The 26,575-nt window shown below is 41.2% G+C and overlaps 1 protein-coding gene across 1 annotated transcript in view; it reads left to right on the top strand.

Annotated features, from left to right (window-relative positions):
* The first annotated feature begins 464 nt into the window (after positions 1-464).
* Positions 465-26,575, top strand: part of LOC126298010 (WASH complex subunit 4) — a 179,889-nt gene continuing 153,778 nt past the window's right edge. Inside the window, exons 1-3 of the mRNA XM_049989329.1 lie at positions 465-758; positions 894-1,033; positions 13,162-13,327. Coding sequence (XP_049845286.1) covers positions 707-758; positions 894-1,033; positions 13,162-13,327 — 358 coding nt within the window. The 5' untranslated portion in view covers positions 465-706. The remainder of the gene's footprint in view (positions 759-893; positions 1,034-13,161; positions 13,328-26,575) is intronic.

Genomic DNA, 26,575 nt, shown 5'->3' with positions numbered 1-26,575 from the left:
TGGAAAAGACACAGAGTTTTTTCATAGAACATAACCATGTGCAAGTATTTTAATAAGGTTATGACCGCGTCGTTGTGGCTTTATAGAACCATAATGTTTATTTACAAATCTAATCTCTATCTTAACTTTAGTGGATACATTGAGTGTAAGACACACACTCGATTCAAGAAGCTGGAAATTTAACGTATTATTCAATATGAAATATACGAGGATTTGACAGTAATTAGATTCCTTTGAGTCGTAGTGTGGGTTTGTAACAGAATTACCAGAAAAATATTTTTAACTCACAGTAGGACAGAATGTGAAAACCTCCTACATTACAGTCATTAGTATTTACCAGTGATAACAACTGTGTTATATGCTGTTTTACAATAGAGACTTATAAAAATTAAGACAAGAACTCTGTCTGTTGTTTAACTGCACTTGACCGTTCTAATAATAAGTGGGCTATACATTTACACTGCGACTCAATGAAAGTAAATATTTCGCCCAGAGAGATATTTCGGTAGTTAGGTTGGCTCTCTGAGAGGCTTCATTTGACAGTACACAATCGTGGTATTCCGATGTCATGAAAAAGTTTGGTTATGGTGTTGTTTGTGTTTAAATTGTCGATAATACATATTTTGAAAAATGTGAAAATTAGTTCGCAGTGATAATAGGAGAGGGCATGTAACGTGCTGAATGATTTGTGATTAAATAGAAAATAATGTTTGTAGGTCCCGACTGGGATTACGACAAAACAGAAGATGGCAGTCAAAGTGTGTATTTGTTTTTATTGATATTTCGTTTCAATAACTCGAGGACTATGTGATTTTCTTGTGTGCTGTAGCTATCAGGGAATTTAGAGATCTATTTTCTTTGTAAATAACATCTTGCGTTTTATTACTTGATAGAAATTGCTGGTGAACTCCAACTGCGCAAGTACGGCAAGTTTTTGGAAGATTATGGGAATCAGTTGAAAGGAATAGAAGAAGCATTAGCGGAAAGCATATGTAGCACATTAGATTGCAGAACTGACCCTGTTGGAATCAAGGTTTGTGTTCTCAATCTTATTCATTAAGATTATACTAAATGTCTGTGCACTGATCAATGATGGTACGGTTGTGTTCTGAATCATAAACTGTCCCTTTCGAATATTAGTGTTCATCCATTAGTTAAGAGAGCTCGCACAGTTGAACCGATAAACATCATTTTACTCGTTGGTATATTGACTTGGATGATATTCAGTACATCCCACTTTAGACACATTTCCGTATATTTGCATGTAAACTGATCTGTGCATAGTGTAGTAAGTACCTTGGGGAGAGCTGCTGCGTATGATGTATGAGTATTATTCATAACCATCTACCTGATGCCATTGCACGAACTACACAAAGAGGTGGCCTGTTACGTACAGAGTGAGGTAAATGTTTATAGTTGGTACTTACGATGGTTGGAGAACTCTAACGAGATGGTGCCCCCATGTTGACATAGAGCCTGATAGTTTCCTGTTTATGAGAATATCACAAAGTAAAGGGACATGTTACTGTCATGCTGAACCAAAAGATTATATGACTGTCAAGCATACTTATTGTAATTACATATTAATTTCATAAGTTTTGACAAATTTCTGAGGCCTTAAGCATATTCGCATACACAGAGATACTTATGGACAGATGGTGAAGATTGTGCTTTGTTACGTAGTCAGTATAGAGCATATAAGTATTTCCTTGTTTTTAACGTGGCTAGAGATCTATGTGGAATATATTCTGGCGTGCTATACTTGTTTGCATAAAAGTGAATTATTTGTAAAGAAAGAATTACCAACATGTCATACCAGGATGGTTTCTCCAATAAGACAATGGCTGACCAACTGTGTTATTCTTGTCAAACGCACATTCTGCTATTTATGTGCCTGACTATGACTTTCTTTCTTCTTTGTATTGAGCTGTCAGGGCCTATATTATTGTAAAAGTGATTCCATGATGAATTAATTTCTGTACTATGTTTGGTTCTAAAGTTTAACAAAGTATGTTTTGAAATAGTGCACTATTGTGCCATGTATTCTAGTATGTGTATAAGTTCCCAGAACACTCTTTACAATCATTAATTATGAGGGACTGGAAAATTTCTTAGAAAATGTTGCTAAGAAAAGAGATATAATGACTTTTCGAAGTGCGTGAAATGGGGTACTACCTCTATATGTAATGAATAAGAGTGATATTGCCATCAAGAAACCGGTGTTTTGAAGGTAAAAGGACCAGTGAATAGCATACCAGATACTAAGATTTGTTTGTAAGAACTAGCCAAGAAAAGTTGAGATACAAAATGTCATTATTTTATTCTGAGAAGTCCCTTGACTTTCATTATGTAGTTTCTAGTGGCCAATGGGTGTGTTTGGATTGATATTGAAGAGTGAATTATTATTTTTGCAACACAAGTTACAGGAGTCTCTGGAGAAACAGAAGAGAGAGTGAAATATGTCGGTTTTGTCAAAGCCTGTTCAATTTTGTGTGCTCACTGTACCATATGCAGATTAATTGAAGCTTTAGATACCACTTCGCCAACTTGCAACAGAACTGTCACCTTTCAGCGTAATCTAATCCTCATGTGATGTGTGTGTGTGTGGGGGAGGGGGCAGTGACATTATCAAGGTGGCCGACACCCCTATGCCCAGTGCATACAATATGGCAATCATAAATTCACAAAATACACCCACAAACAAAGATATTTAACTATGCAAAATATTTCGCTTCAACAATAAAATGAAAGTAAAAGGGCAGAAAGTAGAGGGGCCTTGGAGGGCACAAGCTAAATATGTAGTAAGACTGTAAAATAAACAATACCGAAAAATACCAAACACAAAATCCTTCTGGAATAAAATACTTCATTTGACACTCAGAATGTTACAACTAACTTACTTTTCATATTTACTTTTGTTGGCTTTGCCAATTCTCAGCCACATGTGACCTTTCAACCTAACCTATACATCAAGCTGCACCATAGGTCAGTGTTTCTACAAGATGTATATCCGAAAACAAAACATGGAAGGATAAAAAAAAAATATTATCAGTGTCCTGTTCTCTTCCTGTTTGCACATGCATAAGATGCTACAATGTCATTTCATCGTGAGACAAAGGAGACATTCAGCATCAGTAGGTTCACTTGACCATTCTGTTTAGTAATCTAAGATGGCAGCAGTATCTCATACCACATTGGTATGTAAGGTGTCACCAGTTGTGGTAAATGTAGAAAATTACACTTTAGGTCAAAGAGTTGCGCAGTTTATGGTGCACAGTTTCTCCTCCATACAGAATTAGACATGGCCTGTTGGGTCTTATGAGTTAAGAGAAAGTGAATGGCAATATAGCAACTGTATTTTGCAATAAAGGATAAGCACTTAACCCAGTTTTTTTCTTTGAACATACTGAAATGTCCTCATTGTACCTCGGCATAGTGGAGACAGTATCTTGTGTGATGTTCAGGCTTTAATTTGTTTGTAGTGTGGAGACATACATTGGGAATGTGTGGACAATCCCTCACCAATATTTCAGTACTCAGGCTGCCCCAGCCACTGAACTAGGTGGTGCAGTGATAAGACTCTGTGAACTCTTGTTTGACAGGATTTTACTTCAAATTCCCATGTGGTTATCTCTGTATCCTTAAATCGCTTAAGTCGAATGCCAGTATGATCGTTTTGAAAGGGCATTGCTCTTCTGCTGATTTCCCTTTTGTAGTTGTAGGTAGTGCACCTGAAATGTGAATTTTAATTAACAAAGCACACTGTATATTGTAGTTCAAACTAAGATTCTGTGTGCCTCAGTCACTATTAATTCAGTTTACGATGTTTCTGGAGCAGTTGAAGATGAAATATTTATGTTTTACATTATGTGTGGGACACACTGTGATACTCTATTTGTGAAGGATTGTAACCATACTACAAATGTAAATGTGCTTTTCCACTGTTGAACAATATTATTTATCTATCTTTATTCATCTAAGGATCATCTTACAATGATGTAGGAATTGGAAAGGTAGTACAATGAAAATCAGTAGCCCAAAATACAGGTGACTGTAGCATTGCTCTGAGGATGTGACAGATGGCGGACCATGGCCTTGATAAAGAAAGGCCTCCTGGCAGACCTGAACTTACCGAATCAGTTAGCATAGAGCAAGTATCAGTGATCATAAGGCTGTGATAGCATCTATGACAGTGAGTCTTACAAAGAATATTAAGAAAGATAGGAAGATATTTTTGCTTAGCAAGAGTGACAGGATACAAATTTCAGAGTATCTGAGCAGTCAACATCAAATACTTGGTGATGAGGATGAAGATCTGGAGAACAAATGGAAAAAATTCAAAGACATTTTGCAGTATTACCCAGACAAGTGTGTTCTGAGTAAGGTCTTAAGGAATGAGAAACTCCTGCCATGGTTAAACAGCTATGTTAGAAAACTAATTGTAAACAAAGAGAACTTCATCTCAGATTCAAGGAAAGTCAAAACCTTGTAGGCAAAAAAAAGCTGAATGAAGCAAAAATGAGCATAAGGAGAGCAATGAGAGAAGCATTCAGTGACTGAAAGTAAAACTTTGTCAAGGGATCTGGGTAAAAACTCTTAAGAGGTTTTGGTCATATGTAAAGTCAGTAAGTGGGTCAAAATCATGTCTTCATTCACTCAGTGACCATACTGGCACTGAAATGGAAGATAACAGAGAGAAGGCCAAAATACTGAATTCGGTCTTCTGAAATTGTTTCACTGTGGAAGAACTGGGCTACTACTACTTGTTATTATTCTTATGGCCCTCTATTGCAGATTAAAAATTGTGTGCACATTCTGTGCCTTCGAACCCCAGAAAATAAACCCATAGCTGAGTCCTGAGTGTACATAGAAACGGTTTGCCACTGCAAGAGATTGGCTGCTATAAACAGATAATAAAATCCTAAGAAAGTAATGTGCTGATGACATTCTTTTAACCAGTATCTTTCTGTGTTCATTCCATGTTAACTGATAATCAGTATTCACCCCGAAAAGCTTTGTGCTTGTTACACAGTCTATAGATTTATCATATTTGCTTAATGCAACACAAATATTTTTTACGCTGAACTGCATGCTGTTTGTGTTCTTTCTCTTGAGTGAAAATTTATTACATACTGCCCAGTCATAATCATCCTTGAGGGTTTCATTTGCTTTCTGTAATAGGAACTCTGGTGTTTCATCAGTGACTGTGATGTTGTTGTCATCAGCCCATCAGCAAAGGGAATTTTTCCCCTATTTATTGTACTCTCTGAAAGCCATTGATATATACCAGTAACAGATTTGGACCCAGTACACTACTGTGAGGAACATCGGTGTGTGTGTGTGTGTGTGTGTGTGTGTGTGTGTGTGTGTGTGTGTGTGGCACGCCAGAGGTTACTTTAATGTCTGTAGACGTCTCTCCATTGAGAACAACATGCTGTGTTCTGTTTGCGCGCGCTCGTTCGTTCGTTTCTTGTCTAACAATAGTTTTACTGAAAATTTGTCACATGTCTGAACTACATCTACCCTCTGCACCCTGTGTTTCAGGTAAGACTGGATCTAATTGTTCGCTGTTCCTTGTACACTTAGCTCTTCTAACTTGTATAGTGGTGTTTTGTGGTCAAAAGCCTTAGTCAGATATAATAATATGTCTGTAAGACAGTCATCCATATCAAGAGCTCCAAGTATCAGTTTTGTAAAGTCTGACATTGTACTTCTCCCACTTTGGAAACCAAGCTTTGCTTACTTTGTGTTTATACAAGTAATTTCTTAGTCTGTCTTTAGGCATTCTGGAAAAATACCTGTAGTGAAGGACTCTGTTTTTGTGTTTGTTAATGGGGGCTTGAAGGCAGTCAGTGCAAGCCTTTAGAACATAAAGTAGAACCTCATCTATTTCTGCTGATTTCGTGTTTCTTTTTAAATTTCTGTGTTGTCTTCTTGACCACAAGCTATATTCGTGAGTGAAGTGACACAGTGGTTAGCACACCAGACATGCATTCAGGAGGATAATGTTTCAAATCTCTGTCAGGCCAGCCAGATTTAAGTTTTCCACGACTTCCATAAACTGCTGTAGGCAGATGCTGGAATGGTCCCTTTGAAAAGGGCATGGCCAATTTCCTTCCCTATCCTTTTGTAATCCAAGCTTGTGCTCTGACTCTAATTACCATGCTGTCAACAGTATGTTAATGAATTTTCCTTCTTTCCTAACTGCTTCTGTGATTGAGAGCCTACTCCTCTGCCATGACTGCTACGTAGCAGCAGTACTCTTCTTCCTAACATTTGCGCCCTTCATATTTTTCATACTCTTGACATAGTCTGCCCCTAAACTCTGGCAACTCAAATCTGTTGCTGGTAGACACAACAAAGCTGTCAGACTGCATCCCGCTCCTGCTAACCTTCCTATCAATTGCAAGTTCCCACCTACCCATTCACCATTGCCTTCCTTTCTCACTATATTTGTCCTATCTTGATCTAAATGTGCCTCAGGAGCACAGCTCTTTCTTTCCTGCCCCTCTTTTAACCTATTTCTGCTGTGTATTCTGCAGTTCCAGGAGAGGGTCGCAGTCTCCCCACTAGACTCCCCTTAGTGAAACCACTTGCTGCAGCTCCCACAATACATCCCACTACATCTACATTTATACTCCGCAAGCCACCCAACGGTGTGTGGCGGAGGGCACTTTATGTGCCACTGTCACTGCCTCGGTTTCCTGTTCCAGTCGCGTAAGGTTCGTGGGAAGAACGACTGCCGGAAAACCTCCGTTCATGCTCGAATCTCTCTAATTTTACATTCGTGATCTCATCGGTAGGTATAAGTAGGGGGAAGCAATATATTCGATACCTCATCCAGAAACGCACCCTCTCGAAACCTGGACAGCAAGCTACACTGTGATGCAGAGCGCCTTTCTTGCAGAGTCTGCCACTTGAGTTTGCTAAACATCTCCGTAGCGCTATCATGCTTACCAAATAACCCTGTGATGAAATGCGCCACTCTTCTTTGGATCTCCTCCATCAACCCGACCTGGTATGGATCCCACACTGATGAGCAATACTCAAGTATAGGTCGAACAAGTGTTTTGTAAGCCACCTCCTTTGTTGATGGACTACATTTTCTAAGGACTCTCCCAATGAATCTCAACCTGGTACCAGCCACCTTACCAACAATTAATTTTATATAATCATTCCACTTCAAATCATTCCACATGCATACTCCCAGATATTTTACAGAAGTAACTGGTACCAGTGTTTGTTCCACTATCATATAATCATACAATACAGGATACTTCTTTTTATGTATTCGCAATACATTACATTTGTCTATGTTTAGGGTCAGTTGCCACTCCCTGCACCATGTGTCTCATCCGATGTAGATCTTCCTGAATTTCGCTGCAATTTTCTAGTGCTGGAACTTCACTGTATACTACAGCATCATCCGCAAAAAGCCGCATGGAACTTTCGGCACTATCTACTAGGTCATTTATATATATTGTGAAAGGCAATAGTTCCATATCACTCCCCTGTGGCACGCCAGAGGTTACTTTAATGTCTGTAGACGTCTCTCCATTGAGAGCAACATGCTGTGTTCTGTTTGCTAAAAACTCTTCAATCCAGCCACACAGCTGGTCTGATATTTCGTAGGCGTTACTTTATCAGGCGACAGTGCGCAACTGTAACGAATGCCTTCTGGAGGTCAAGGAAAATAGCATCTACCTGGGAGCCTGTATCTAATATTTTCTGGGTCTCATGAACAAATAAAGCGAGTTGGGTCTCACAGGATTGCTGTTTCTGGAATCCATGTGGATTCCTACAGAGTAGATTCTGGGTTTCCAGAAACAACATGATACTCGAGCAAAAAACATGTTCTAAAATTCTACAACAGATTGACGTCAGAGATATAGGTCTATAGTTTTGTGCATCTGCTTGATGACCCTTCTTCAAGACTGGGACTACCTGTGCTCTTTTCTCATCAATTGGAGCCTTCCGTTCCTCTAGAGGCTTGCGGTACGCGGCTGTTAGAAGGGGGGCAAGCTCTTTCGCGTACTCTGTGTAGAATCGAATTGGTATCCCATCAGGTCCAGTGGACTTTCCTCTGTTGAGTGATTCCAGTTGCTTTTCTATTCCTTGGACACTTATTTCGATGTCAGCCATTTTTTGTTTGTGTGAGGATTTAAAGAAGGAACTGCAGTGCAGTCTTCCTCTGTGAAACAGCTTTGGAAAAAGGTGTTTAGTATTCCAGCTTTATGAGTGTCATCCTCTGTTTCAATGCCATCATCATTCCAGAGTGTCTGGATATGCTGTTTACTGATTTAATGTAAGAACAGAACTACTTACTTTCCATCAACAACTAACACAGTCTGCGCTCCTGGTCAAATAAAATGTGTGTAGCAAAGAAAACAATTAAATATGTGAAACTAAAGTAATATCAAACAATGGAAACTCCAGGTAGGACTATCAACAGTGTAGGAAAGGGTAGAGTGCTACTTACCACACACACAAGCAAGCACATCTCACGCACACACGACTGCTAACTCCAGCATCTCGGGCCAGAATGCATCTTGTGGGATGCAAGCAGCATTCTGGACGGGTGGGGAAGGGTAAGGGATAGTAGTGTATGGATGGAAGTAGAGACAAATGCTGTCTGGTGGAGTGTGCAGGAACTAGACTCCAACAAGTGCAACATCAGGAGGTTGTGTGGCATGGAGATGGGGGAAGAAAAGTAACAAACAATGAGAGGAGCAGGGAAAGATGGGTGGATGCATTGTTAGAGGGCTGCAAATAAACAGGGTGGGTGGTGATAATGGGGAGGTGATGATAGGATATAGGGGGTGAAAACTGTTGGGTGGAGGGTGTGGGGACAGTGTGTTACTGTAGTTGTTCAGCTGCATGTTTTGGCACTGGGTGGTCTACTTTGCTCTTGACCTCAGTTTGGCCATGGTCGTTCATCCTGGTGGACAGCTGGTTGCTAGTCATACCAATATAAAACACAGTGCAATGATTGCAGCAGAGCTGGTAAATGATATGGCTGCTTTCACAGTTGGCCTGACTCTGATGGGGTAGGATAATCCCATGACCCATAATCTAGCATCCCACATTAAAGACACAACCACTTCCTTCACCAACTCCCCACCATCTCCACCCTTTTACCCCCTGGATCCCTACTCATTACTGTTGGTGCCACCTCCCTATACACCAACATCCCTCATGCCCATGGTCTTACCACTATTGAATACTACCTTTCCCAGTGTCCTTCAGACTCCAAACCAACTACCTCATTCCTCATACACTGTACTAACTTTATCGTAACCCACAACTACTTCTCATTTGAAGGAAAGGAATATATACAAATCCGCAGCACAGCCATGGACACCTGCAATGCACCCTCCTATGCCACCCTATGCCCATGTAGAGGAGACATTCCTGTTCTCCCAAAACACCAAACCCATAGTCTGGTGCAGGTTCATTGATGATATCGTCATGATCTGGACCCAGGGCCAAGACACGCTATATTTGTTCCTTCACAACCTCATCATCATCTCTCTCATTCGCTTCACGTGGTCCTCCTCAACCCAGCATGCCATCTTCATAGATGTTGACCTCCTCCTCTCTGATAGCTCCATTTGCACCTCTGTCCTCATTAAACCCACCAACAGTACCTACATTTTGACAGATGTCATCCCTTTCACACCAAAAAAATCTGCGCCTCCCGCCTCCCATATAGTGTGGCTACCTGGGGATGGTGAATCTGAAGTGACAAAAACTTCCTTGCTCAGTATGCTGAGGGTCTCACCAAGGACTTCATAGATGCACTCTATCCCCCAGACCTAGTCTGCAAATAGATCTCATGAGCCATTTCCCCTCATAAGCCCAATCCTCCCACCACCCCCAGAAACCAGCCACAAAGGCATGCAACCTTTATCAACTAGCACGACCACCCACTGGAACAAATAAACCACATCCTTCGCCAGGGCTTTTATTACCTATTATTGTGCCCTGAAATAAGGGACATCCTACCCGAGATGCTTCTCACCCCTCCTAAAGTGGTGTTCCATCACTCACCCAACTTCCACAACATCCTAATTCATCCCTCTACCACTCCCAATCCAACCCCTTGCCATAAGGATCATATCCCTGTGCAAGATCCAGGTGCAAAACCTGCCCAATCCTCCTGCCCAGCACTTCCTATTCCAGTACTGTCACAGGTTTATCCTACCCCATTAGGGGGCAGACCCCCTTTGAAAGCAGCCACGTCATTTACTAGCTCTGCTGCAATCATTGCACAGTTTTTTGTATTGGTACGACTACCAACCAGCTGTCCACCAGGATGAATGGCCACCGCCAAACTGTGGCCAAGAGCAAAGTAGACCACCATGTGGCAAAACATGCAGCTGAGCATAACACACTTGTTTTCAATGGCTGCTTTACTACCAAAGCCATCTGGATCTTTCCCTCCACCACCAGCTTTTCTAAACTGCACAGATGGGAGTTATCATTAAAACACATTCTCGGCTCCCATAATTATCCTGTCCTCGACCAACAGTAACACTGTCCCCACAGCCTGCACCCAAAAGTTTCCAACCCTTATGCCCTGTCATATCTCCCCATTCTCATCTCCCGCCCTGTTTATTTGCAGCCCTTTAACAATGCATCCACCCATCTTTCCCCGCTCCTCTCATTTTTTGTTCTTTTTTTCCCATCTCTCTGCCCCACAACCTCGTGATGCTGCACCTAGTGGAGTAGAGTCCCTTTACACTCCACCAGACAGTGTTCGTCTCTCTTCCCATCCGTACACTATTATCCCTTCCCCACCCTCTCCAGATTCCTGCTTGCATCCCACGTAACGCATTCCGGCCTGACATATGAGCGTGTGCACCGTTCTGCGCGGGCGCGCGCGCTTGTGTGTGTGTGTGTGTGTGTGTGTGTGTGTGTGTGTGTGTGTAAGTAGCAACCTCTCTTTTCCTACACTGTTGCTAAACTAAAGGAATATTATGAGGTGTATTATGTTATTTCATTATTTTAAAGAAAGGAACCTCGGATAATGTATCATTAATTTAGTTGCATCAGACGTATCTAAACAGAAATATTACACAGAAGCCACACCTAAACAGATATTCAAAGCAAGAGATATTTCCTAAATGCAATGCAAATATGCCAAATATTTTCTGTTGTGACAAGAAAAGACACTAGTGCGGATATTCACAATACATGGTACATATAAAAATGTGTGTGAAGTGATACTCAAGCTACTGCTATTCTTTAGGTCTTCTATATTTCCTTATTGTTACATGGTAAAGGTCCAAGACTGATGAGCAATAATCAAGAATCAGTCAAATGAGGGTTCCATAAGTTTTCTTTTTAGTGGATGAGATTTTAAAGAATCCTCCAAGGAGTCTCAGTGTGGTATCTTTTATTTTCCATAACTAGTTTCTATTCCACTTAAAACCCTTCTTCACACATACTCTTACCTATATTTTTTGATTATGGATTGATCACCAGTCATCTGGCTGAACAATGGAGTGTCTTTCTGCTTATTTGTTGATGTTGTGGATCATTTACATATTCTAAGAACAGTAATTGTCTATCAATACTCCCTTGGGGTACACCTAAACAACATGCTGTGTTTCATCGGTGAGGAAGTACTCAATACATCCAATATTCGGTTTATATTACCTTTAATAGGTGACATTACTAAACGGAACTAAATACTTTTCAGAAGTGAATGAACATTGCAAGAGCCTGTGCTCTCTCGCACGTGTGTGTGTGCACACTGGCGCACTGAGGGGAGGAGGTGTGGGGGAGGGATGGAGGCAGAGAGAGAGAGAGAGAGAGAGAGAGCAGTGGCAGCATTAGCAGTGAAGGGCATATTAAGTGTGACTGAGGGACATGGAAAACAATGCAGTCAATTTCTTAATGCAGAAACAGAGTGATTTATCTGGTGTCGAAAAGGGCATGATCATTGGCTTTCAGGCTAAGAGTGGAAGCATTTCTGAAATGGCTAAGTTTTGTGAACTGTTTGTGTGCTGCCAGGGTTGAAGTATAAGGGCAAACTGGCACTATCCGTAACCAGTGCTGAGGCAACTATGGCTCACCACAGGTCATAGATTATGAGCGAATAACGGCTGTGGTGATTTGTACGTGAATAGACGTTCAGTTGTCAAACATCTGAACACCGAGATGAACCAAGGGGCTACCAACAGTGTCTCCTTAACAACCATTCAGTGAATATTGCTGCGTATGGTCCTCCGCAGCAGGTACCTGGTTCATGTAGCTATGTGGACTGCTGTTCACTGACAGCAGAGGCAGTAATTTTCACACCAGTACTGCAGCTGGACATGAATTGACTGGCAGCAGGTAATATTTTGAGTTGAATCGTGTTTTATGTTGCATTGGCCTGAAACATCTGAAAGAAAACACTCTACAACTGTCATTGGAAGGGTCCAGGCTGGAGGAGGGAGTGTTATGGTCTGGTGAATGGATGAATGTTTTTGAGGCATTCCCTGAGTGATCTCATCATTCTGGAAGTCACACTGGATCAACACAAGTACTTATCTATACTTGGAGATTATGTCCATCCCTACATGCAGTTTGTTTTTCCTTGGCACAATGACATCTACCAGCAGTACAGTTCAATGAGTCGCACAGCCCACAGTGTATGTGCATGGTTAAAAGAGGACTTGAATGAGTTCACTCTACTATGCTGGCACCCAAACTCCCCAGGTGTAAACCCAATGGAGAATCTGTGGGACCACCTCAATTGGACTGTTTGCACCCTGGATCCTCAACCAAGAAAGGTAGTGCAGCTGGCCACAGCACTGGTGTCAGCATGGCTGTATGTCCTTGTCAGCTCCTTCCAGAACTCGTCGCTCTCTTCCTCCTCCGTGCCTCGCAGTAGACCATGCTGCAAAAGATGGTTACTCGGGCTTTTGTACAAGTGGTCACATTAATGTTTATTGGGCAGTGCATATTGTAACAAATGCAGCATGGGTGCTAACACAATAATCTTAAGATTTAAAGTGCACAAAATCTTTGTGAACTAAATGCTGATCATAGTTGCAATTTATATCTCGTGTAGTTAATTTTGGTAGAAACTTCATTTTTAGTTTACTGAACAGAGCAGTTAGTTTTAGTTTGCCATCAGCATACAGTGACAGACTTTTCATTATTTTCCAGCTTTCACCACATGAAAATACATCATTGCTGCAAATTATTGATACAGATAACAAAGTTTTGAATAAAGTTGTCACTGTATTTGCTTCATTGTGCAAAGAAGTGAGATGCCTGCAAGCTGATGCAAGTGACAAATACTACAATGCTCTTCTATTTTATGGTGAAGGAGGTATGTTAATGTTGTTCATGTACCTAATGTAAATGTTTTTGGAGGAATCTTTCATTGTTAGTTATGTCTTGCAGTATGCTTACAATAAGACTTACTAGAAGACCATTTATTCCAGGAACAATAAATAACAGTAAGAAATCTGTTCTCTTGTTGAGAGTTTCAATAATATGTGACTGAGAGAAACTGTGGAAAGGTCTCTGTTGTCATGTTCCTGGTAGTTGCTGCTGGCACATAATCAGCATGCAGATAGTCTTGTTATTCCCAGACTCCAAGACTGGGCTGAGATGATTGTAAGCATAGCTATGCTAAGGTTTATATCAGCTTATTTATCTTGCCAAACTCTTAAGTCTGTTTACTGTGGTTAATGTGATTTTATGCTGTACTGCCTTGTGAGAGCTTCTGGGATGTCTGTTATTCTAATTGGGGTGAAACACAATTGGGAGTAGTGAAATGTGAAAACTCAGGCAATGGCTTTAGGTAGGCCATCAGATGTGTCCAGCCACTTCTGTGTCTAAACATGGAAGTAACTATATTTTATCAATCAGTTTAAAAAAATCCATCAGGAACAGCATGCTCCACAATTGTGTTAATGAGATCCAAGATAGGAGGAAGGGCAGAATCGGTCATAGATTTTAATCTGTGTATTGCAGATAGATTTCAGCTATTGTGTAGCTACACCATGTGATAAAAAGAATCCGGACACCCCCAAAAACATATGTTTTTCATGTTAGGGGCATTGTGCTGCCGCCTACTGCCAGAAACTCTTTATCGGCGACCTCAGTAGTCATTAGACATCGGGAGAGAGTAGAATGGGGTGCTCTGGGGAACTCGTGGACTACAAACATGGTCAGGTGATAAGGTGTCACTTGTGTCATGGTCGAGCGGTTGCTCATAAGCCACACATCACACCAGTAAATACCAAATGACACCTCGCTTGGTGTAATGAGCGTAAACATTGGACGGTTGAATAGTGGAAAAACATTGTGTGGAGTGATGAATCACAGTGCACAATGTGGCGATCCGATGTCAGGGTGTGGGTATGACAAATGCTCGGTGAACGTCATCTGCCAGTGTGTGTAGTGCCAACAGTAAAATTCGGAGGTGGTGGTGTTATGGTGTGGTCGTGGTTTTCATGGAGGGCACCCCTTGTTGTTTTGCGTGCCACTATCACAGCACAGGCCTACATTTATGTTTCAAGCACCTTCTTGCTTCCCACTGTTGAAGAGCAATTCGGGAATGACAATTGTATATTTCAACACAATCGAGCACCTCTTCATAATGCATGGCGTGTGGCAGAGTGGTTACATGACAATAACATCTCTGTAATGGACTGGCCTGCACAGAGTCTTGATCTGAATCACATAGAACATCTTTGGGATATTTTGGATCGCCAGCATCATGCCAGGCCTCACCGACTGACATTGATACCTCTCCTCAGTGCACCATTCTGTGAAGAATGGAATGTCATTCCCCAAGAAACCTTCCAGTACCTGACTGAAAGTATGCCTGCGAGACTGGAAGTTGTCATAAAGGCTAAAGGTGGGCCAACAAACATTGAATTCCAGCATTACCAATGAAGGATATCACGAACTTGTAAGTCTTTTTCAGCCAGGGGTCCAGATACTTTTGATCACATAGTGTATCTTCAGTGCAGTTATATCAAAAGTCAAGATGACTCATTGTAAATGTTGTCACATTGATGGTACAGATAACAAGCAGTGAGAGTCGTCATAACTTGGAGATAACTACACTGAAGATAGCCACACAGTAGCTGAAATTGACCTGCAGTAAACAAATTAAAATTTACAACTGATGCTGCCCTTCCTCCTATCTTGGAGTTAAAAAAAATGCGTGGTATGTGGTTGTCCTTAACCCCTTTAGAAATTAAATATACTGTAGTTGTCATGGCGCAAGATGATCACCGACATCTAGGAGCACTCTTGCCAGCTTTCAGGTACATAGTGCGAATGGCTGCATGTGAGATAACAGCCTTCTATAGGACTGTGACAACCCTGCGGCCTTGCCATAGAGACACAATTGCATGAGGTGACTGGTTCAGATAGGCAAGTGAAGCTGCCACAACCTGTCCACGGCAGTTATCAGATGTCTTCTTATGCCACTTAGACTATAGTAAGATGCAAATGAGGACAAAAATCTAAAAAGAAAGAAACGTGTTGGACAGGAAACCAAAAATGTAAATTATGGTAACGTATTTAAGGATCATGAAGTACACCACATTAATGTAAGCAGTAAGTACATCATTTTATAAAATGAAGATTTTACGGACTAAGATAAAAGGAGCAAATTTAACAGTGATAATTATGCAAACAGCAAAACATATTGCTAGTGCAAAGAAAGCAAAAGAACAAATAATCAAATAGAAAAAGGCAACAATCAAAGAAAAGCCACAAGTTTGAAGAAAAAAATAAAAGGAACATGATGTAATATGCTGAATGAAACAAAACTGTGTGGACATTTCTTAAGAGCAAATGAGACTTTACAGTGAATATTTGACAAGAGAAGAATTCGTGTGCAAGGACAGTATGAAGGAAATAAAACAGAAACTTATGTTGAAATGTAATTTTTAAAGTTTTCCTGGTGTAATGAGTATTCCATGAGGTTTTGGGATTGCAGCCGGATGATGGTGATGTCTTGCCATAAAATTTTATCTGATAAACTTTAAGGCATCTTCATATGAGTTTTATAGTGTGAAGATAGCTAAACATCTGTCAGTCAGAATTTCATGGAAAAAATGTCATCTAGCTACAATCCTGAAACCTCGTGTAATTGATTTTTAGAGTTTGTATAGTTCAAAAGTTGAATCAGAAACACAGGTAGTTAATAATGAAAATAATGACATTCTGGATATGATACAGGATGTTGTGTAAAAGAACATTAAAGATACTTACAAAGAAACAGTGCCTGCAGATTGATAGTGTTACAGTGGAAATGGCTACAGTCGAAGAAAAAGTAATACGAAACAAACTTAACAAAATCATTTACTAAAGACATTTTAGCCCCTGTGTATAATTTATAAGTCATTCCCCAAAATCATTGTCCACAGCTTGTGGTCTAGTGGCTAGCATTGCTGCCTCTGCGTCATAGGGTCCTGGGTTCGATTCCCAGCCAGGTTGGGGATTTTCTCCGCCCAGGGACTGGGTGTTTGTGTTGTCATCATCATCATTCATGATGTACCAAGACTGGAAATGGAAAGATTTGGAACTTTTATGGGTACTAATGACCATGATTTTGAGTGCCCCACAAATCACCACCACCTAAAATCATTGCCAACCACATAAAGAAATCACGGTCAGTCAAGAAATGGAACAAATGTACTTCAGAAGTGCTTATCACACAGTGCACATTTGCAAGTTCTGAATGAAATGTGGAAAGGATCAATGAGTGGGAATTACAGCTACTGCATGAATTAAGTTTTTCAGTTCATTTGCAACAAAATCTGCACTAAAATTAAAGAAGTCAGGCAAAGTGATTCCACGTTACGAAAGCTATTTTCAGCAGCCACAGGGAAGGTTTTCAAATCTTTTTAACCGAGAAAAAGAAAGCAGGAGCATTAATGGAATATACACTGATGAGCCAAAACATTACATTGCTGCCCACCGTGAGATTGAATGCCACCTGGTTCTGTCGCAGGCATGTAACTTTGATAAGGAAAGTAGGAAGCAGAGCAGGGACAAATGTAGTATCATTCTATTGATGATATGAACCACAGATGAAGAAATCCAGTCATAAGTGATTTTGATAAAGGGCAGACTGTTACACACCAAAACCTGGGAATGAACGTCTTGACAATGATGAATCTAATTGACTGTTTGTATTTTAGTGTAGTGTGCATCTGTAGAGAGTGGTTGAGACAGTGAAACTATGACCATGTGACAAGGAGCTGAACATCCTTGACTGATCACATAACTTAAAGGTCAGAGGCTTGCTCAGTCTGGAAAGCAGTATAGATGGTGATGTGTGGCAGATCTGGGAACAGAATACAATGCTGACTCAGGAACGAGAGTTTCAGAACACATCATTCAGTGTACAAGGTTGAATGTATGGCTCCTCTGCAGACAACACCTACATGTTTCTATGCTGAACCAACGACAAAATCAATGATGATTGCAGTGGGCACTGGTTTGTTGGAATTGACCATATATGAGTGCCTAGTTGGATGAATCATGCTTCTTGTTAAAACAGTCCAAAGGTTGTTCTATAAAAACATTGGAGAACTGCCGGATGTCAGTAACCTCCTGCCACGATATTTCGGTGCAGAGTCTTCTGGCCATCTTCAGGTGAGTACCACTCTAGTAATACTGGCGAGTACGCGCTGAGCTCTGCTATTGAAAGCCATACTGAGGTGACATTGCGCATGTGCTGCTCAGCGTGCACGTTCATAACAACTCTGTGCGCTGCGCCTCACGCCCTCCATGGTGAAAGCTTGGCCTATCGATATCAGTTTGATTTTCATCTTTATCCAGATAACTATGTCGACTACAAAGTTTCTCTATAACAGGATTCCAAGCAGAGTTTAGCTGTTAACCACTACCACAATTGATGAGAGTCTCATTGTCAGACACTCTTATTTCCACAGATTCATCGATAATCGAGCTCCAAAAGTTTGATGTATGGACCAAAATTTTTGTGTTGTCGTAATTCACAGAGTGGTCTGTGGAAATACAATGTTCGGAAATTGCGGACTTGGTGGGTTGGAGAAGGCAAGTATGCCGTTGGTGTTCTATTATGCGTTCATGCACAGTTCGTGTTGTTTGCCCTGTATATGATTTGCTGCATTGACACGGACTCTTGTAAACACCTGATTTATGCAGGCCCAGGTCGTCTTTAACGGATCCCACCAGTGAAATTTTGGAAGGAGGCCGAAAGGTGACTCACTTGATACTTTCTCAATATTCTGCCTATCTGTCAAGAAATATTCCCAATAAATGGTAGATGAGCAGTCGACCTGAAGGCCTCTTCCTCGTTTCATCGTTTGTAGGTGTGCATCACTCTGTTCACTTGTCTAGTTGAAAAGCCGTTCTTCATAAATGCTTTTTCAGGTGTTCCAGTTCCGCTTGAAGACTGTCGACATCAGAGATGGTATGGGCATGGTGGACTAAGGTTTTGAGAACGCCCATTGTTTGTGCTGGATGGTGGCAACTAGTAGCTTGCAGATACAGGTCTGTATGAGTGGGCTTTCTGTATGCCGCTACTGTGTCTGTGCTAGCAAATGGACTGAATTTTGCTCCCACACCTGTGTTACCGCCACTAGTGGATTTCGTCATTGCCATTGAAGAGGCTGTATGCTGTCTTGATACAGATAAAGTGGAGGAAGTTCGTCGAGAGTCTTGCTGTGTGTTGACCTCAAGTGCGCCAATGAAGAGTAACATCTCGCCCATGGAGAGAATAGCCCTCCGTAACTTACGAGCAGATGTGGATACAGTAGTCTTAAAATCTGACAAAGGAAATGCTACTGTCCTCATACCAAGGGATGATTATATTAATAAGACGAATGTTTTATTATGTGACTCAACGTATCACAAAATCAATGAGGATCCCACAATCCGAGTGGTGCGAAAAACAGCAGAACTTTTATCAAATAGTTCTCTACAGAAGGAGGTCATCAAGAGACTGAAACGAAACAGCTCAGTTCCACCTAGGCTATATGGACTGCCTAAGATCCACAAGGAAAATGTGCTGTTACGTCCAATGGTGAGTAACATTGGAGCAGCCACTTATGACCTAGCAAAATATTTGGCATCTTTGCTGAAGCCAGTGATAGGCAAGTGTGCACATCACATAATGAATTCCAGTGATTTTTATCAGCTGACTTCAGTCACTGCAGCTGCAAAGTAACAACTTATTGGTCAGTCTTGATGTGATTTCTCTTTTCACAAAGGTGCCTCTTGTGGACTCACTACACCTCATAGGAAATATGTTTGGTGCAGCGTTGTTTGAACACGTTCTCTCTCCTACATATTTTATATTTAACAACGAATTTTACGAACAATCTGGTGGTGTCATCATGGGGAGTCCTAGTGGCCAATTTTTTTATGGAAGATTTTGAGGAGAGAGCACTCAACTCTGCCACTTTAAACCGACAGTATTTTGGTGATATGTTGACGACAATTTTGTAGTGTGGCCTCATGCTTTGGACCGTCTCCAAGAATTTTTACATCACATGAGCTCCATACATAAAAACATAAAGTTTACCATGGACATAGAGAAAGACGGTTGCTTGCCATTTGTAGACATCTTGGTGCGACATAAGAGTGATGGCACACTTGTTCGCTCAGTGTACAGAAAGCCCACTCATACAGACCTGTATCTGCAAGCTACTAGTTGCCACCATACAGCACAAACAATGGGCGTTCTCAAAACCTTATTCCACCATGCCCATACCACCTCTGATGCTGACAGTCTTCAAGCGGAACTGGAACACTTGAAGAAAGTGTTTCTGAAGAATGGCTTTTCAACTGGAGAAGTGCACAGAGTGATGCAGACCTACAAACGACGGAACAAGCAAGAGGAACAGGCCTTCAGGTCAACTGCTTATCTACCATTTATTGGGAATATTTCTTGACAGATAGGCAGAATATTGAGAAAGTATCAAGTGAATCATCTTTCGGCCTCCTTCCAAAATTTCATCAGTGGTGGGATCCGTTAAAGACGACCTGGGCCTGCATAAATCAGGTGTTTACAAGATTCCGTGTGAATGCAGCAAATCATATATAGGGCAAACAACACGAACTGTGCATGAATGCATTGTGGAGCACCGACGAAATTCTCGCCTTCTCCAACCCACCAAGTCCGCAATCGCCGAACATTGTATTTCCGCGGACCACTCCATGAATTACGACGACACAAAAATTTTGGTCCATTCAACAAACTTTTGGAGCTCGATTATCAATGAATCTGTGGAAATAAGATAGTCTGACAATGAGACTCTCATCAACTGTGATAGCGGTTATCAGCTAAACTCTGCTTGGAATCCTGTTATAGAGAAACTTTGTAGTCGATATAGTTATGTGCATAAAGATGAAAATCGACCTGATATCGATACACCAAGCTTTCACTGTGGAGGGTGCAAGGCGCAGTGCACAGAGTTGTTATGAACCCGCATGCTGAGCAGTGCATGCGCAATGTCACCTCAGTATGGCTTTAAATAGCAGAGCTCAGCGCGTACTTGCCAGTACCACTACAGTGGTACCCACCTGAAGATGGCCAGAAGACTCTGCGCCGAAATATCGTCGCAGGACATTACTGACATCCGGCAGTTCTCCCATTTTTTATGGAACAATCAGTACGCTGGGAAAGCTTTAAACATCAGTCCAAAGGTTATGTCTGGTTATGCCATCATCCAAGCAAATGGATGCTTAAAATATGCACTGTACTACAGAGACAGACCATTGCAGCCACTGTAATGCCATGGGGGACATTCATGTAGGCTTCCATAGTGCCTGTAGTAATCAAAAGCACCATGTTAGCTGTGGGCAGTATTAACCACATTACAGACCAGCTCCATCTCTTTATGCCAAATGGCACCTCCCAACAGTATAACTGTCCATATTCCATGTTACAAGGCAGAATTATTCTACAGTGGCTTGAGGAACTTGATAGTGAACTCATATTGATGTCTTGGCCACTAAACCCCTCTGAACTGAATGCAATGCAACACACATTGGATGCAATTGGGCCCCCACTTCCATTCTCACAAACCACTTGCCTGTAATTTAGAGGAACTGTGTGGGCTAGGGCTTAGAAATCTTGTCTCACATACCTCTGGAAGAGGATTAAGCACATGTTGAACCCATGCCATACAGAATTGCTGCTGTATTAAGTTATAAAAGTGGAGCAACATGCTATTACGCAGGTTGTCATATTGTTTTGGCTCATCTGTGTATGTGAACAACCTTTCTTTTGTTTATTACATTGTACTGTTTCCCACTACTGAAGATCCACTTCGACAAAAAAAGAAAAAACCTTCATAAAGTATGTTTGAAAGTCATTTATAATAAGCTCAAAATAATCAGCTAAACTTTACAATGGGATGACCACGTGCTGCATTAGTTTGTGGTAAACAATAGATGCTGGTAACCCACCTTTGTGTTAAGTTGAAGGCAGCCAGTGAATGAGTGGTAACTAGATTGGTCATCACGTAGTTAACATACGATTTAATCACATTTTGTAGACAGCCCATCCTTCACATTTTGCTTTTTCCTTGTATTGATAATTCTATTGTTATAAAGTTAATTTCGGGAATCAAAATGATAAGAATTACGTATGCTATGTGAGCAGCTCTATCTTCATTTGTTTAATGTTTTTCATGCTTGCAGGAGTTTTTTTTTTTAATTGATATATTCAACACTTTTGTTATTTGTGTGTTGAAATATTATTAAATATTTTGTCCCAAAAATGAGATCTACATTTTGATTACAGATCTGTCTTGTAAGGTTAGGTTGCAAGGTGACAGTGTGGTTGAGAGTCAGCAAAGGCAACCAATATGCAACTGAAATCTTGGTTGAGGTGATGAACTGATCTGCAGCATAGCCGGAGATCTGTAGATGGCCACAAAGATACTAGTTTCATTTGTCATTATTATTTTCTGTTTACTTGCGTACAGAGTTGTGCGGTCCTGCTCCCTCCCTTATACATAGAAACTGGTATAGGTATGTGTATTCAATACAGAGATATGTAAAAAGGCAGAATACAACACTGCGGTCAGCAACGCCTATATAAGGCAACAAGTGTCTGGCCCAGTTGTTAAATTGGTTACTGCTGCTACAATGGCAGGTTATCAAGATTTAAATGAGTCTGAACGTGGTGTTCTGGTCAGCGCATGAGCAATGAGACACTGCATCTCCAAGGTAGCAATGAAGTGGGGATTTTTCCCATATGACCATTTTGCGACTGTACCGTGAATATCAGGAATCTGGTAAGACATCAGATCTCTGGCATTGCTGTGGCTGGAAAAAGACCCTGCTAGAACAGGACTGAAGATGACCGAAGAGAATTGTTGAACGTAACAGAAGTGCAACCCTTCCACAAATTGCTGCAGATTTCTATGCTGTGCCATCAACAAGTGTCAGTGTGCGAACCATTCAACAAAAAATCATTGATATGGGCTTTTGGAACCAAAGGCCCACTCGTGTATCCTTGATGACTTCATGACACAAAGCTTTATGCCTCACCTGGGCCCATCAACTCTGACATTGAACTGTTGATGACTGGAAACATGTTGCCTGACAGGTTGAGTCTCATTTCAAATTGTATGAAGTGGATGGACGTGTACGGGCATGGAGACAGCCTCTTGAATCCATGGATCCTGCATGTCAGCAGCGGTCTGTTCAAGCTGGTGGAGGCTATGTAATGGTGTGAGGGATGTGCAGTTGGAATGATATGGGACCCCTGATATGTCTAGATATGACTCTGACAGGTGACACGTATGTAAGGATACTGTCTGATCACATGCATCCATTCGTGTCCAGCGGTCCTTCCAATGGACTTGGAAAATTCCAGCAGGACAGTGTGATACCCCACATGTCCAGAATTGCTACTGAGTGGCTCCAGGAACATTGTTATGAGTTTAAACATCTCTGCTGGCCACCGAACTTCCCAGATGTGAACATTATTGAGCATATCTGGGATGCCAGACCTCACGATGTTGAGAAGAGATCTCCATCCCCCCCATACTCTTGGGGATTTATTGATAACCATTCCCCCATACTCTTGGGGATTTATTGATAGCCCTGCAGGATTCATGGTGTCAATTCCATCCAGCACTTCTTCAGACATTAGTCGAGTCCATGCCATGTCGAGTTGCAGCACTGCTGCATGTTGCTGGGGCCCTACGTGATATTAGGCTGGTATCCCCTGAGGTTTGGATAAAATAGGGTAATTTCCATCTATTGTGTGACACTCAGATACTCCACAGATGACAATCCTTGTTAAGGTGCGTTTACATGTGCCATATTTTATGGCAATATTTAGCCCAGATAGCTTTGCCATTAACATAGCTGCAATGTGGCTACAATAAACATCAGTTTTGTGTTATGGCCAGGCAGTAGTGCTGATGTTGCAAGCTGATGCAGTGAGTTGCTGAAGTATTGCTAAAGAGTTACCGGTGTTGTTACAAATTGTGGAGTATATTTCATATTGCAGGTCAAAATCTAACTCTGTCATTGCATTTAATTGCTTCCCACTTGCTCTCACCTTTGTTTCTTGCTTTTCTTACCAACAACACTGCAATTACATGTCTGAGAATAAATAACATTGTTTCACTTTTGTTTGAAAGTTTGTGCCTGCACATATAACCACCTGTTCAGTTTGTTGTGTACATTCTGTAGCTCATGGCAGAGTGGTTAGTGTTGCTCTCTCTAGTTCATGGGTCCAGTGTTCGATTTCACACCAGATGGATTTTATTAGCATCGGGATTAGTGTTTGTGTTGCCCTAATCATTTCAATACATATTTTCAAGGCTCTAGTCACAAAGGTGGCATCAAATAGAAAGAAGTGCACCAGGCTACCGAACAACCCCATAGGGTGCCTCTTGGCCAATAATCCTATATTACCATTTCATTTCATGCTCTTTATAGCACTGGAGAAGTAGACAAACAAAAGGATTAAGAATTTCATAAATGTGAATCATCTACTACCAGAACTGTGGGTCATCGGAAGTGTTGGCAAGATGTTGCTGTTGGGATCGGAATTGTGCTTGATTTAATTTGTGAGCTTTATAACATTTGTTTCCATATGTCGGTGAACAAAATATAAATAAAAATTGTTTTCTTATTACAAACTTAACTTAGTGAAATCCTTCATGAATTACAAGTAGCTAAAAACTTAAATTGAATTTTGTCCATGTTTCGCAGCTTCAAACGACTGTATTCAATACACTGGAGGTATGAATTAAAAAACGCCTTCAGTCACAGCTTTTCATGTTTTATTAAGACAAATTACACCTAATGATAAACCCACAGGATCCAAAATACATTGTGTACTTAATAAAACACGAGAAGTTGTGACTGAAGGCATTTTTTAATTCATATCTCCAGTGTAAAACTTGAAAGAATTGTCACAAGTCTGGTGGTAACTGGTATACATTCTCATATTTACATAAGTTTCAGAAATTCTCAGACCAATTGTTTCTACAACATATTTGAAATTGTTTAGACAGTCTATTAAAATTCTGGGAAAGGTATATATCGAGCATCAGTTCACGATTTAAATTTTCTGAAGCTTCCACTAACTTGGAATAGAACAAATCCTCAAAGCCTGATTACGCTTACTCTTTCAAACTTTATTCCTTGTGTATGTAAAAGCAGTAGAGCCACACTCACTTCCACTAGGTCTTATTCGTCTATTTTGTGGCAGTACTATGGTTTCTTTCCAATAACATTGTCAAGTTATATTGGTGACAATATGCAATTTTTATGGCCGGTGTAAATGTAGCTTTAGACTTACCTCAACATTTCTACTGACAGTTTGTCACAATGTGTATGTGACTGCAAGTGTTTTTTTAATAAACTGACAGAAGAAAAATCACAACACTGAGGAGGAGTTGTGCAGCATAAGCGAAAGTTGGTAGATGTGTTTCTACATCTGAAAGATGATGTCTATTCAAATTTTGCACCAGTCGCTTAAGAGCAGCACTAGTAGTGCCACTGTGAGGATGCAGACCATGTTTGCTTTAGATACATGCTGTAATGGGTATGAGCGGTAGTTACCTTTGAGATTGGATGTGGTGAGTTGATGTTAGTCAAGAACACCTTTAATACAAAATAGAGGTCATTGTCAACACCTCACTGAATTCAAATGAGGTCATGAAATAGGGCTGTAAGAATCATAGCACAGTATCACAGTGGTCTGCATGTTTCCATGAAGGTCAGCTAAACACTGAGGACAACCCGAGAAGTGAAACGCCATCAGCTGCAACAGGCTACACCTCTCAAGTTGTGAGACGAACAATGAAAAAGTGACGAAATTCAGATGAGGGCAGAATGTGTGTGACTTCAATTTACAGATTCATGACTGAAAAGTTAAAGATGAGAAAAGGTGCTACTAGATGGGTTCCACATGATGTGAGTGAAGAGCAGAAAGATCACAGATGAATTGCAGACGAACAGCTCCATCATTATGAAACAGGAAGAGAACAGTTTCGGGAAGGGGTTGTTGCACTTGATGAAGCCTGGGTACGAGGTTTTGAGGCATAACTGAAGACTCAGTTATCACAGTGGCAAAATGCCACACCTGCAAAAATTCCACCACCAACTATCAGAGGTGAAACTGATGTTGCCTTCGTGTACGACATGAACAGAGTCATAGCTGCAAATAGTACACTGCAAGGAACGTCTACAATAGCTGTGTAGTACAAGCTGTTCTGGCAGAATTTTTTGCTCCTGAGAATTCGTTGAAGAACACCTGACTTACTTGCAGCTGGTATCCTCATTTTGCACAATACTGCAGGACCAGGTATTGCTGTACCAGTGAGAGACATGTGTGACAAATATGGATGGGAAATATTTCCTCACCCACCATAAATTCCTGATATGAGCATACCAGACATTAATATGTTCCCCAAATTGAAGAAACAAGAGTGTACGCCTTTTCTGCCTCCCTTGTTTCTTAGTGTGTAAACAAGATGGCACTGCCACCCTGCCAGATAATCAGCTTGCTTTGTTGGGTAATATTACTGCAAGAGTTCAAAGTTATGATGGAGAGGTATCAGGGTACCGGTGATATTAGAGCACTGGAGCAGAGGTGATATTCAGACCATGGAGTTCTTAATCTGCTCCGGTTCCATGAATACACTACAAACCAACCACTACTGGTGCATCCAAAACACCCTCCTTCACCTACAGCATCTAGATAGGATGATGCTTTTGCCGGCCAGGGTGGCCGAGCAGTTCTAGGCACTACAGTCGGGAATCGCGTGACCGCTACGGTCGCAGGTTCAAATCCTGCCTCGGGCATGGATGTGTGTGATGTCCTTAGCTTAGTTAGGTTTAAGTAGTTCTAAGTTCTAGGGGACTGATGACCTCAGAAGTTAAGTCCCATAGTGCTCAGAGCCATTTGAACCATTTTGATGATGCATTTCTGCTGGATTCCCAGGTGTAGAGGAACATGTCCACACTGGACACAGTTCCCTGCCACATAGATTTCTCCTCTGGTGAGAGGACCCACCAGCATGTGGTGCTTGTGGTTTATCCCTCTCGGCATGCCGCATTTCAGTCAGTATGTTCTTTGCTG

Source organism: Schistocerca gregaria, chromosome X (genome assembly GCF_023897955.1).
Source record: "Schistocerca gregaria isolate iqSchGreg1 chromosome X, iqSchGreg1.2, whole genome shotgun sequence".
Classification (NCBI taxonomy): Eukaryota; Metazoa; Arthropoda; class Insecta; order Orthoptera; family Acrididae; genus Schistocerca; species Schistocerca gregaria.
Note: the sequence above shows the minus strand (reverse complement) of the source record. Positions and strands in the feature narration are given on the sequence as shown.